The sequence below is a fragment of the Rattus norvegicus genome, chromosome 3 (assembly GCF_036323735.1).
Source record: "Rattus norvegicus strain BN/NHsdMcwi chromosome 3, GRCr8, whole genome shotgun sequence".
In the NCBI taxonomy this organism is placed as follows: domain Eukaryota; kingdom Metazoa; phylum Chordata; class Mammalia; order Rodentia; family Muridae; genus Rattus; species Rattus norvegicus.
This window is the reverse complement of record NC_086021.1, coordinates 1,959,460-1,972,661: the sequence shown is the minus strand read 5'-3', so window position 1 is coordinate 1,972,661 and position 13,202 is coordinate 1,959,460. Positions and strand designations below refer to the sequence as shown.

Genomic DNA, 13,202 nt, shown 5'->3' with positions numbered 1-13,202 from the left:
CCTCCTTTTCCACCTGCATACGCACGCACACACACACACACACACACACACACACACACACACACACACACCCTGCTGCTCCCCTTCCTCTTCCTAAATGCCCCCTTTCACTTAATATCCCTCATTAAAATCTAAATTTCACAATCGTCTGTTTGAGTCTGGCTTGTTTCACTTAACATATTGTATTTTACAGTTCCATCCGTTTTTCTGAGAACAAAATCCTTTCCTCTTACACATAGATGAGAATCACATCAATGTACATCACATTTTTAAGCCATTCATCCAATGGTGAACAGCTAAGGTTATTCCAATTGCTTGTCTATTGCACACAGTGTGGCAATCAGAATGGATGTGCAGGGTTGTGGTTAGTTTTATTATCAGTTTTACTCAACCTGGGAAGAAGGAGCCTCAGCTGAAGAATCGCCTCCATCAGATTGGCCTTTGTCCACATCTGTAAGGAATTTTATTTTTGGTGGTTGATGTGGAAGGGTGTACCCCACTATGGGGAGTTTCATCCCCTATGAAGGTGGCCCTGGGTTGTAGGAGAAGGAGAGAAAGCTGAGTAGGTCATGGATAGAAATCCAGTACCCAGCATTTCTAAGTTGTCTCTGCTTCCTTTCCTGCCTCTAGAGTCCTGCCTGAGTTCCTGCCCCAACGTCGCTCAGTAACAGACGGGAACCTAGAAGATAGAGTGAGACAAACTCTTTCCTCCTCAAGTTGACGGCTATGATGAGATTGTTCTTCTTGTTGCATACTTGTTCTTCCCTTTTTTTTGAAAGTTGTCTCTGTTTATTGTTCTTAGAAAGATGATATTACAAGTTTTCTCATGGGCTCTCTGTCTCTCACTGTGTCTCTCTCTGTCTCTGTCTCTGTCTGTATTTGTGTGTTTGAGTGTGTATATGTGTATGTTTGTGTGTGTTTATGTGTGTGTGTGTTTGTGTGTGTGTGTTTGTGTGTGTTTGTGTGTTTGTGTACGTATGAGTGTTTCTGTGGGTATGTGCGTTTGTGAGTGTGTGTGTGTGTGTGTGTGTGTGTGTGTGTGCTTTCCAGGCTTAAAAAAATCCCCAAGTCTGTAAATCGCAGCAGGTGCCTAGAGAAGGTAGATGAAGGAGGGAAAAGGGGGAAAAATCATGTCCTTTGAGTTAACCCCACATTGAGGTCAGCCACATAGAGGACCAAAGTCACATAATGGCAGACGAGTCATAAGAGCAGAGAGAGAATAAAACTCAAAGTGTGAAGGAAAATGTGCTTAAAACTACGATACAAGGGAGAAAAAGAAGACGGTGCACTTAGAAAAGTAGACAGAATTTAAAAAGCTGCCATAAGTTTTTAAGCTCTAAGTACATTTAAAAAAATTATAATGTTCAAGTGGAATGGAATTTTTGGGAAGAGGGAAGGGAGGGTCAGAGTGTAGTGGGGAAAGGGGAGGGTTCTGAAAAAGATCCTTTTGAAGATCTGAAGAAATATGTGACACAAACAATTAAAGTGCCCTGTAATTTACAGGTAAATTCCACACTTACCTGCATCCAGTATTCTGTCTACCCATATTTCAAAAACAAAATTACCTCATCTATTTCATCCTGTTTTGCTGCATTTGATCTATTAAATTCCTTGTAACCAGAAGTGCTGTTAATTTTAAAGACATTTAAAATATGCCTGGTTGATATCGAGTTTGGCGTCAGTTTATCCCGACTTTGGAAGCAGGTCCAGGAGGTAATTTTTCCTCGCTCTTTGCAAAGAATCCATAATTCATGATTGCCATTGACTTGAATACATGGTATTTAATCCTGTCAGATTCCAGCTTTGTTTGAATAAAAATGGCCCTCCTCTAATTGTGGGTTTTGATAAAGCTAATTTTGGGGTGCTATCCAGTGGGCTGCCTCGGAGGGAGAGCCTAGCATAATTTCTGATACGGAGAATGACTTAAAGATTACCAAAGGAAAGATAGGAGCTGGGAAAATAACCACCAAGGATGTTGGTGACTCAGAAACCAAAGACTTTTTCAGAAAAAAAAAATGCATGAAAAGAGCTACTTGGGCAGACTGTGACTCGAGTCATCAGAATATTTGGGTGGGGACTTTATATTGGGTCTCCAGGAGGCTACATGAGAAGCTAAAACCTAGATGCTGGAAGTTTCTAAGCATAACTAGGGAAGGAACTGGGCTGAGTGGGCTTCTATGACGTAAGCAGAGCCTGGATGATGTCACAGAGCACTGGGCGGAGGTTGCGCTTCTCTTCCACTTGGGGGCACTAGACTCCGCTGAAGGTGGGTTCACTATCTTCGCAGCGGGGTGTGAAAGCCAGTTCAGCTCCTGAACCCCACAATTGTTAAACAGCCTTTTGGTGCCTGACCGGTTTCCGAAGACCGAATCTGGACGACTAGTACATTTTCTCTCGGTAAATACGTTTATGAAGATAACTGGGACCCTTGTAGCCCAGAAAGCTAAAACTTCTCCCTGGTACAGCGAGTAACCGTATGTTCTGATGTCTTCCACTTTTGAGAGCTCAGAGGACGGTCTAGGCTAGTCAGTCTAAGAGTTTATTATCCTTTGATAACAATATCTAATTCATAATCCTACTAAAATGCTCCTCTCTGTGCCTGTGCATTTTAGGAGAAAATATTTCTTAGTTTTTTGTTTGGTTTTGTTTTGTTTTGTTTTGTTTTTTTTCGGAGCTGAGGACCGGACCCAGGGCCTTCTGCTTGCTAGACAACTGCTCTACCACTGAGCTAAATCCCAACCCCAGGAGATATTATTTCTAAATGGCTGTTGTTGCCTACACAAAAGACTCTTGTTGCGGTCGAAGATGCAACAGCTTCGCGGAATAAACCTGGGTCTGGGTCAGGATGCACAGTACAGAAAGCCAGTGGACTGGTGTGCTGTGTCTCTGGGCAGACAAATGTGGATGTTGCCACATAGTTCATAGTTAGAGGGTAGAAGAGGGGTGTGGCCACCCTTCTGGCTACTTTGCTATCCTTTCTCTGTTCTGCTTGCTTAAAGTGGGGACAGGGATACTTAATCCCAAACTGACCTAGCCATTCAAGGAGAGGTTCCTCAGCAGAGGCAACGTGCCTCGGGCTGAAGAAATGTGTCTGAATATGTTATTCTGAGCTGTAGAGAACCAGTTGTTCATTTCCCTTTGAACTTTAGATTTTGATTTTTGAGACAGGGTTTTATTGTGCGTAGCTTTGGCTACCCTGGAACTAACTCTGTAGACCAGGCTGGCCTTGATCTCACAGAGGACTGCCTCCCTCTGCCTCTTGAGTGCTGGAATTAAAGGTGTGCTCCACCATTGCCCAGCCCTCCTATGAACTTCTGATTACGACAGAATTAGATTCAAATGCTCAAACCTGTTTACCATCCCCTTCCTCACCTGCTCCAAAGTTCTCTTAGACAAGAGCCTTGGTCCAGCGCCCTCCCCACCCCACCCCCATTGTTCTTGCAGGCACTCACATGACAGAGGCACCAGCATTGTGTCTGGTTTAAGCAGGTGAGCTTTTCAAACCCAGGCCACGGGCATGTATGAAGCCTGAACACAGAATGATAGCCACAAGACAGTGAACCAGGATACCGTGGCCTACCACACTAGGTCTACAGCCAAGAAGAAGAGGATGTCTCTGAGGAGGATGAGCACACCATCCAACCAGAAGCGGAGGAGGAGGAGGCCTTCTCCCCAGGACCTGGGGAACATTGTGGGCTGCAGAATTTCTCACGAATGGAAGGAAGGTGATAAGCCCATCACCCAATGGACGGCCATCGTTCTAGATCAACTGCCAACAAATCCCTCTCTCTATCTGGTCAAGTATGACGGAATTGACTGTGTCTACGGACTGGAACTTCACAGCGATGAGAGGATTTTAAAGCTTAAGGTCTTGCCTCACAAAGTAGTGCCTCACAAAGTCTTTCCTCACGTGAAAGACGCCCATCTCGCAAGAGCCGTGGTTGGCCGAACTGTGGAGCATAAATTTGAGGGCAAACATGGCTCTAAGGACAACTGGAGGGGGGTGGTCCTAGCCCAGGTGACGATCATGAAAGACTGGTTTTACATCACATACGAGAAAGATCCAGCCCTTTACATCCACCAGCTCCTGGATGATTACACAGAAGGTAACCTCCGTATCATTCCAGAGATTCCTCCAGCAGAGGTGAAGTCAGACGTTGACAGCGACATCTTAACAGGTCAATGTGTGCAGTTCACCAGAGGCGAGGGGTCCAAAAAGATCGGCAAAGTCATTTACCAAGTTCCAGGCAAGCCTTCCGTGTACTTGATCAAGTTTGATGGCAACGTCCACATCTACGTTTATACTCTGGTGGAAAAGATCTGTTAAGGTGAAATTCACAAAGTGTGGGGGACATAGATGGGGAATTTATAGGATGGGGGGAAACTGTTTTTATGTGTTTTAGATAAACAAGGGCCTTTGACAACCCCAGTATCTTTTCCAGTGGAATTTGTTTTTGCTCTAAAATTAAAATGTGCGATGTGACGGGTTGTATGTGCACACTTTGGTGGAGGAGACGGGCTGTGGTGCATGGAACATGGAGAGGAAGCCGGAAAGGTCAAGGATGTGAACAGTAAGTCTGATGTCACATAGACTAAAACAAACAGGACTGAGCTGGTCTGGTCTTTAGGGAGAGAAAAGAACTGGAGATGAGGCTTAGAGGAGCAGGGATGGCACGGGGGAAAAAGATGGATGTTTAGGAAGCAGTGGAGAGGCGCCAGACATAGACAGACTCTCTGAGGTGAAGTTTGAGGGAGAGACAGACTGTTGGGGAAAGAGTGGGAGGGAACAGGGAGGTGGTCTTGGAACTCAAGGGGAAACCCAATAAACTGATCCAAGCAGACTGAGAATCAGAGAAGGTCGGGGATTGTTTGACTAACGAAACCTAATGAAACCTGTTTCTCATATGAAGATGTATTATTTTTAATTATGTGGGTGGGGGCAGGGCATGAACACAGGAGACCACAGAGACAAGAATAGTCAGGTCCCCTGGAGCTGGAATTAAAGGTGGGTGGGAGCCATTGGACATGAGCTCAAAGAACAAATCCACGTCCTCTTTCAAAGCAGATGAGCTCTTAATCCATTAGTCATCTCTCCAGGCCCCTAAAGTCATCTTTTTAAATACATCCAACCTTCACATGCAGAGAAGAGACCAGGATGAGGGTAAGAAAGATTAAATTGATGGGGATGTGGGAGAAAGACTAAAGAACACATGAGGAAGTAGAGGACACTGAGGGACGCAGGAATTCCAAATGGAGTTCTCAAAAAGTGAAGCAGGAGACCAGGAAGAACAGAAAAGGTCTAGAATGAGTTGAACTTGGGCCGCATCCATATTGGTCTCTTTGGTTCCTTAAAGAACAGCCAACCATCACTACAGATGGTGGATGTGAGGGGGAGGCTTCCCCGGAGGACATTTTAACGAGGATAACTCAAGAGTAGTGAATATCAAACTCAGTTTATATCATTTCCTGAAAGTATCATAAAATCCATTATTTTGTATGATCAGTAAACAGTAATTTACAAGGGAAGATGAGGAGGCTGTGAGCTTCTGTCAGGTGTTACCTGGATCCTGTGTTTAGCTTCCCTGAGCACGTTAGACTCTGTTGCATCCTGTAATATTTTTTGAGGTCTCTTCTCAATGCCCCTAGATGACCACAAAGAGCTCCTGCACTGGCTTGTCCTGCCTGGATCTCCTTCGACTGGATGGCTTCCTACACAACTGCGGGCCCTGTTACCATATCTAGCCCCCAGAAGTTCCCGTCTTTTACTCACATATAAGCTTATCCTCAGAAAACTCTTGATGGTGCCTCCAATGAAGAGGTGCTGAGCTCTTTCCTGTGCCATTTGCCGTGACTTTAAAATGGTTTGCGGGGGTTGGGGATTTAGCTCAGCAATACAGCGCTTGCCTAGGAAGTGCAAGGCCCTGGATTTGGTCCCCAGCTCCCAAAAAAAGATCCAAAAAATAAAATAAAATAAAATAAAATAAAATAAAATAAAATAAAATAAAATAAAATGCTTTGCGGTTCCTGACCATGTATCTCTCTCCTCCTGAGAAGCCCCTGTGCACTCCATGGGGTCTCCCTGAGCCACATCTACACTCCAAGAGTTTCTTTGGAGACAACCTTATCTTGGACTCATTCATTGCTGTTTCTTCTCTAGAATAAGATTCTCACTGCAGGACTTGAAAATACTTTCTATCGTTGATTAATTCTGCTATTTGGGGGTTTTTATACTGGCTGGTTGTCTGACGGTTTCATTGCTGCGAAAAGACACCATGACCAAGGCAACTTATAAGGGACAACATTTTTTGTTTTTGTTTTTGTTTTTTTTTTTTTTTTGGAGCTGGGGACCGAACCCAGGGCCTTGCGCTTCCTAGGCAAGCGCTCTACCACTGTGCTAAATCCTTAACCCCAAGTGACAACATTTAATTAGGGCAGGCTTTCAGGTTCAGAAGTTCAGTCTATTTTCATCAAGGCAGGAATCATGGAAGCGTCTAGACAGACATGGTGTTGGAGAAGAAGCATAACACCCCCGCAGTGATATGCTTCCTCCAACAAGGCCACTCCTACTCCCACAAGGCCATGCCTCCTACTTGTGCCACACTTCCCTTGGGACAATCACATTCTAACCACCGCCCTGATTTTATGCCAACTGGACACAAGCTAGAGTCATCAAAGAAGAGGGTGCCTCAGTTGAGAACATGCGTCCATAAGATCCAGCTGTAGGGCATTTTCTTAGTGATTGGTGGGGGAGGGCCCAGCCCACTGTGAAGGGCACCATTCCTAGGCTGGTGGTCCTGGGTTCTATAAGAAAGCAAGCTAAGCAAGACATGAGGAGCAAGACAGTAAGCAGTGCCACTCCATAGCCTCTGCCTCAGTTCCTGCCTCCAGGATCCTGTCCTGTTTGAGTTCCTGTCCCACTTCCTTTGGTGATGAGCAGCAATGTAGAAGTGTAAGCTGAAGAAACCTTTTCCTCCCTAAATTGCTCTTTGGTCACCGTGTTTCCTTACAACAATAGGAACCCCAAGTAAGACAATTTCCTATAGAAACAATGATTCTAGTAGAGCCACAGACGCTTACCTCATAACCTCAAATAGAGACGTATAGACACTTTGTTTTAATTTAAATGTAAGACTTGCTCATGTACTGACCTGTGACGTTCTAGTTTGCTTCCTTCTCTCCGTGATGAATGCCACGATCAAAACTAACTTGGGGAGGAAAGGGTTATTTGCCTTACAGGTTACAGACCATCACTGAGGGAAACCAGAGCAGGAGCTTGAAGCGGTAACAAGGAGCACTGCTTGTTTACCTACTCCCTGTCTCAGTCATTGTTCTGTTGCTGTGAAGAGACACCATGGTCAAGGCAACTACTATAATGAAAGCATGTAATTGGAGGATAACTTATAGTTTCAGACGTCTGGTCCATCATCATGGCAGGGAGCATAACACTGGAGCAATAGAGAGCTACTGCTCTGTAAGCAGAGAGAGACAGAGAGAGAGAGAGAGAGAGAGAGACAGTGACAGAGACAGAGACAGAGACAGAGACAGAGAGACAGAGAGAGAAAGAGAGAGAGACAGAGACAGAGAGAGACAGAGACAGAGAGAGACAGAGACACAGAGATTGAGACAGAGAGAGAGACAGAGAGAGAGACAGAGACAGAGAGAGAAAGAGAGAGAGACAGTAACAGAGAGGGACAGAGACAGAGAGAGAGACAGAGACAGAGAGAGAGACAGAGAGAGAGAAGAGAGAGAGAGAATCTGGGAAAGCATGGGGCTCTTGAAAACTCAAACCCCACCCTTGTCGACACCCCCACTTCCTCCAATGAGGCCCACCTCTTAATCCTTCTAATCCTTGAAAATTCTGTCACTCCCTGTTAACTAAATATTCAAATGTATGACTGTGGGAGCCTTTCTTATTCAAACCGCCACACTCCCCATGGCTTGCTCCATTACTATTTCTTACAGCCTAAAAGGCTATTCTTTTTATACATGACTACTGATGAACTTGCCCACAATGGTGGGCCCTCCCACAACAATCATTAATCAAGAAAATGTTCCATAGACTTGCCCAAAGACTAATCTAATGGAGGCAGTTCTTGAATTGTTATCTCTTCTCAGTTGGCTCCAGATTGTCAAATTGGGGGAAAAAAAGAGAGAGAGAGACCCCGCACCATAATATTTTTCTTATTCCATGTTACGTCCTCACCACCAGCCACTCCCTTCTCTCAGTGTATAGACCCACTTCCCTGTATGGCAGAACTGAAGAGTAACTACTGTCACCAACATGAACACTCGAGGATATGTGACAAGAAATGAATACATTCTACAGCTCCCAACACCAAGCAAAAGCATTTTAGTGTGTGCTGCACTTACTGGGAGACTGTCAGTCACTGGCCATTTAATTGGTCACAGTAGACCACAGAAGCAAAAAGTCACAACCTACATATTTTCTCCTCTCAGCAGGAGACATAGCCCTTTCTCAAAACCCATGAATCTATCTGTAGGCTTATATTTTTTCAAAAAATACTTTATTTAGGGTTCTTAAACACTTCATCCAGCCTTCTAGCCCACGAACCCGAGGTAGCAGAGAGAGAAAGTTAACAGGAAAAGGGAGAGAGTTGTGGACCTATTTAGAAGTAATTCTTTGGGGCAACTCCAATCTTCCTTGTGCAGTACAGTCCAATATCAAACGCAAAACAGGAATCAGTAGCAGTGCCTTGACCTGGCAGAGACCACAAGGCTCTAACCAACAAGAAGCAGCAGAAGCAGCGAGAGGCGGCCAGAATAGCACGGGCTCTTTTGTGCATTTCTCACTATGGAACGAAGACCAGCAAAGATCATCAAAGTATTGCTTGGTGTAGCAATGTAAAAATGTCCTCTCCCTCTCTGTGGGATTACATTTATGTTCTCCATAAACATCCTGTCCCCCTTCAAGCATGTGCTCCAGCGAAATATCACATGCCTTCTCATATGTCTGCTTCAGCAAAACATCCTCTCCTAACATAGCTTCCAGAAAAACATCCTGTGACACAAGTGAGTTTCCAAAGAAACCAAAATTTTTCCACTTCATCTAGCTTTTTCTCACACTCGGCTGTGACATCACAAAACATATAATGGCCATCTTGCAAAGGTCCTAGCGCCCAGCTCTACCAGCCACTGGAGCTTCTGCAATTGCACTCCGTGAGACTCAGACCCTATTGCGAGCACAACCTTCAGTTATCCCCGTAAACATTGTGATCTCTCCATTTTTGCTCTCAGCCAATAGTTGTCCAACTTCCAGCCAACTCAGCTGTTACCAGGAAAACCCTCATTAAGAAATCCAATTAATTTGACTTGATTTATTTTCCCTGACAAAACGGAGTGTTCTCCCTGCATGGTTACACTGGTGTCTGAGTCATCTGTAATAAAACCCAATACTATTACGATAAAAGTCAAAGGAACTATGACAAATAGCAAATCACACGACAAGCATCACAGTTGGCCAAGCCTTTTCTGCAGCTTTATTGAAGTATAATTTACATACTTAAAAAATCTATTTTAAGTGTGTAATTTAATGACTTTAAAGCAAAATTTATAGCTTCTTTCCCTTTTTTAATAATCATTTCCCACTAGTTCATACGATATCGAAGTCTATTAAAAACACAGAAGTGAAGTCAGGAGAAGGACTAAACGGGAAGCAGCAAGGTTCTTGATTTCCTAAGACAACAGATACATTGGCAGAATCTTCTGGACAAAACCACTTTGGTCTTCTATTAGCGTGCAGCCTCCAGACAAATAGTTTAAAAGATTAAGTCATGGGTCCACCTACATTAAATCCAGACCTGACCTGGTATGGTCAGCATCACTTTTGGCCACTTTCATGTTAATCACATTCATCACTCTTACAATTTGCCTAGCAACTGACATAGTAAACAAACTTATTTTGGTTCATGATTTCATAGCTTTTGGTCCATGGTCACATAACCATGAAAGGGGCACGATAGAGCTCAATTGCTAACCTCACTGTCATCCGAGAAGCAACAACACAGGAAGAGAACAAGGACAAAAAAACTCCCTCCAAGACATGTCCCAAATGACCACGTCCCTTAATTTCCTATCTCCTAGTTTCCCGCCACCTTCATACACATCCATCAACAGATGAACTCATTGATTACAGCCCACAGGGTCCAATCAATTTTCATAGTCCCACCTTTGAACATTTTACTGGGATAATGTGTATCTTAAAAAAATAGTGTAGGACCAGAAGGTTGTGTCAGAGTTCTAAACTTCACCTCACACTTGGAAGAGCTGGGTAGATTTAACAACATCACCTATTTCTTTCTAGTAAAGAGCTTCACCATGTCTGCATTGCAGCATTTTGTCTGGGGTGAGATACCATCAGAAGTCAATTTTAAAGACGCCCCCCACCATGTATTTACTTGAATGAAAAATGGGAAATCTATAGACAAACACGCATATACACAGACTCACAGAGAGAGGCAAAAAGGGAAGGAGTTGAGTCTTAGGAACCCTCAAGGAAGAGGGAGTGGAAATATAAGATACAGATGTCAGCGAGAACCAGAACAAAGCAGTGTCTTCTGTACACAACAGGACCACTATCCTCAGCCCTAGCTGGTAGGAAAGGGAGAGTCAGTTTTCTACAAAGATATAGATGGTGATAAGCTGACCAGGCTCCAGTGGCTTGCCAAATGCCCATGAATTTATGGGCAGCATAAATGACTTGAGTGTGTTATTACTGAGGGCAGAAAAAGAGCTTGAAGTTGGGAGAAGGGATTAGGTGCAGATGGATCTGGGAGGAGTTAAGAAGAGAAGTGAGAAGTAAATTTTATCGATATATAATGTACGAAATTCTCAAGGAACTAATAAAATTGGTTTAAAATACCATATCTGTACTGAACACATACAAACCATTTTTCTTGTCATCTCCTAAATAACAGCCCCTCATGATTTCATTTCACTAAGTACAAAAGTTATTCAGAGAGTATTTAAAATATAGGAGGGTCTGGGGAGACGGCAGAGGGGTAAAACCAAGTGTGTGGTCACACTTGCAAACACCAGTGCTTTTTATGGGAACAGGAGGATGACCAGGCCTTCCTGACTTTTAAATGTTGTATTTATAAGAGTTACCTTGGTTATTGTGTCCATTCATAGCAGTATAACCCTTAGTAAAACTTTGACTATGGGGTGGCCAGTGAACTTCAGAGGTCCCCAGGTTCTGTCTCCCTGATTGTGGGGTCAGAGTGCATGCTACCACTTTAGACTTGTAAATTGGCTCTGGGGATCCAGACTCAGGTCTCCATGCATGTACAGCAAGCAGTTTACCTACTGACTCATATCCTTTAGCTAACAAATGGGTTTAAAAGGAGATAGAGGTAGTTCCCAGGTGCCTGACATCTGGGAATCTGCGCTCTGGTGCAAACAAGGTCAGCTGTTGCAGGGTGAGGGTCATGGTACAGGGGAGATTAGGGCCAAGGAGACATAACAGGGACATGCTTGGGACTTACATTGACTGTGCTGCCTCCACACAGAAGCCTGATGCCTCCTGCCTGCAAGCTGGAGGAGAGCCATCTCCATCGGTACAGGTTCCTACGATCTAAATGTCTCCCCTACCTCACCCCTAGGAAGATGTCAAAAAAGAAATCATCATTGGGAAGCAGCAGTTTGGAGGGTGTGACTTCAGTCATAAAGATGGACTCCTCCTCTGTGTTTTTGGTGCACCTATGTTTAAAAAGAACCCCCAGAGAGCTTTCTGGACCTTCTCAGCCCAGTAAAATATAGGCAGAACGCACCATCTGCAAGCCAGGTAGCAGGCTTCAGTAAATTTGCCAAGGCTCTGAACTTGGACTTGAAGCCTCATTATCAGCCATCCTGTCTCTGAGTCTGTAGTGACAGAAAGCTTGCTGGTTCCTGGGTGAGGCAGGGATCAGCCAGGAGAGGGGTGAAAATACAATGTGCTTCTTGATTTCTAGTGAGAACAGAATGCAGGTGAATGCTTCAAGGCTAAGCAATATGAGAGGCACAGCTTGGTTAATCTCGGGCCCAAAATATAAAGCAAACAAGAAAAATAAATTGTATGAGGGAGTTGGCAGACATGATCACTAATCTTGGTTGCTGACCTGATTGGCTCTGAATTCAATTAAAATGCACGCATCTGGGCACTCTTGTGAGGTGTTTTCTTGATCAGGTTATTTGAATCAGGAAGATTTGCCCTAAGTGTAGGTGGGACCTTCTGGTGGCAACCCAGATTGAAGAATGTGAAAGAAGGAGGCTTTGATTTTTGTCTGCTTGCCTTCACTCTCACTGGCAAGTTCATCTCTCCTGTGGCTGCTGCATTCCTTTGCTAATATTCGAACCACCTTCTCTGATATCTCATTGTAGACTGAAGACCAATGCCTCCAGGAAACTCACATGCCTGCAGTACCAGGTTAAGATGTCTGAGGCATCAAGCATCATAGACTGAGCAGCCAGAGCGTTCTCAGTATCATTGCATGAGACAGCCATTGTTAGATTATCCAGACAGTGTCCTGTAAGCCAAATAACCTTTTACTGTGTTTGGTGGTTTGAATAGGAGTGGGTCACCATAGACTCATTTGAATGCTTGACCCATGAGGAATGATACTATTAGGAGGTGTGGCCTTGTTGGAGTAGGTGTGACTTTGTTGGAGTAGGTTTGGCCTTGTTGGAATAGATATGGTCTTGTTGGAGAGGGTGTGGCCTTTTGGAGTGGGTGTGGCCGTGTTGGAGTGGGTGTGGCATTGTTGGAGTGGTTGTGGCCTTGTTGGAGTAGGTGTGGTCTTGTTGGAGTAGGTGTGACTTTGTTGGAAGAAGTGTGCCATTGTGTTGGCGTTGTTTTGAGATTTGTATATACTCAAACTATGCTCAGTGGTACAGACAACCCCTTTCTGCTGTCTGTGCATCAGGAACTTTGGGCTCCTCCAGCACCAAGTCTGCCTGGATGCTCCTATGATTCCTCTTATGATGATAATGGACTGAACCTCTGAAACTGTAAGCCAGCTGCAGTGGAATCTTGTTCTTTATAAGAGTTACCTTGGCTGCTGTGTCTGCAGCCATGAGCATGCTCAGGCTACAGAAGAGTCTTGCCTCTAGTGTCCTCCACTGTGCTAAAAAGAAGGTCCAGTTGGACCCCAATGAGACCAATAAAATCATCAATGCCAACTCCCGTCAGCTGATCAGGAACCTGATTG

At 44.3% G+C, this 13,202-nt stretch overlaps 1 protein-coding gene across 1 annotated transcript; it reads left to right on the top strand.

The window, feature by feature from the left end:
- Nucleotides 1-2,243: 2,243 nt before the first annotated feature.
- Nucleotides 2,244-4,413, top strand: LOC134486221 (Y-linked testis-specific protein 1-like). Its single transcript, XM_063285144.1, has 2 exons — nt 2,244-2,397; nt 3,445-4,413. The coding sequence occupies exon 2, from the start codon at nt 3,611-3,613 to the stop codon at nt 4,325-4,327; it is 717 nt and encodes a 238-aa protein (XP_063141214.1). The 5' UTR covers nt 2,244-2,397; nt 3,445-3,610; the 3' UTR covers nt 4,328-4,413.
- The last annotated feature ends 8,789 nt before the right edge of the window (nt 4,414-13,202 follow it).

What these genes read in the sequence shown, in the direction of transcription:
- LOC134486221 (XM_063285144.1), top strand. Translation starts at nt 3,611, where the DNA reads ATGTCTCTGAGGAGGATGAGCACACCATCCAACCAGAAGCGGAGGAGG.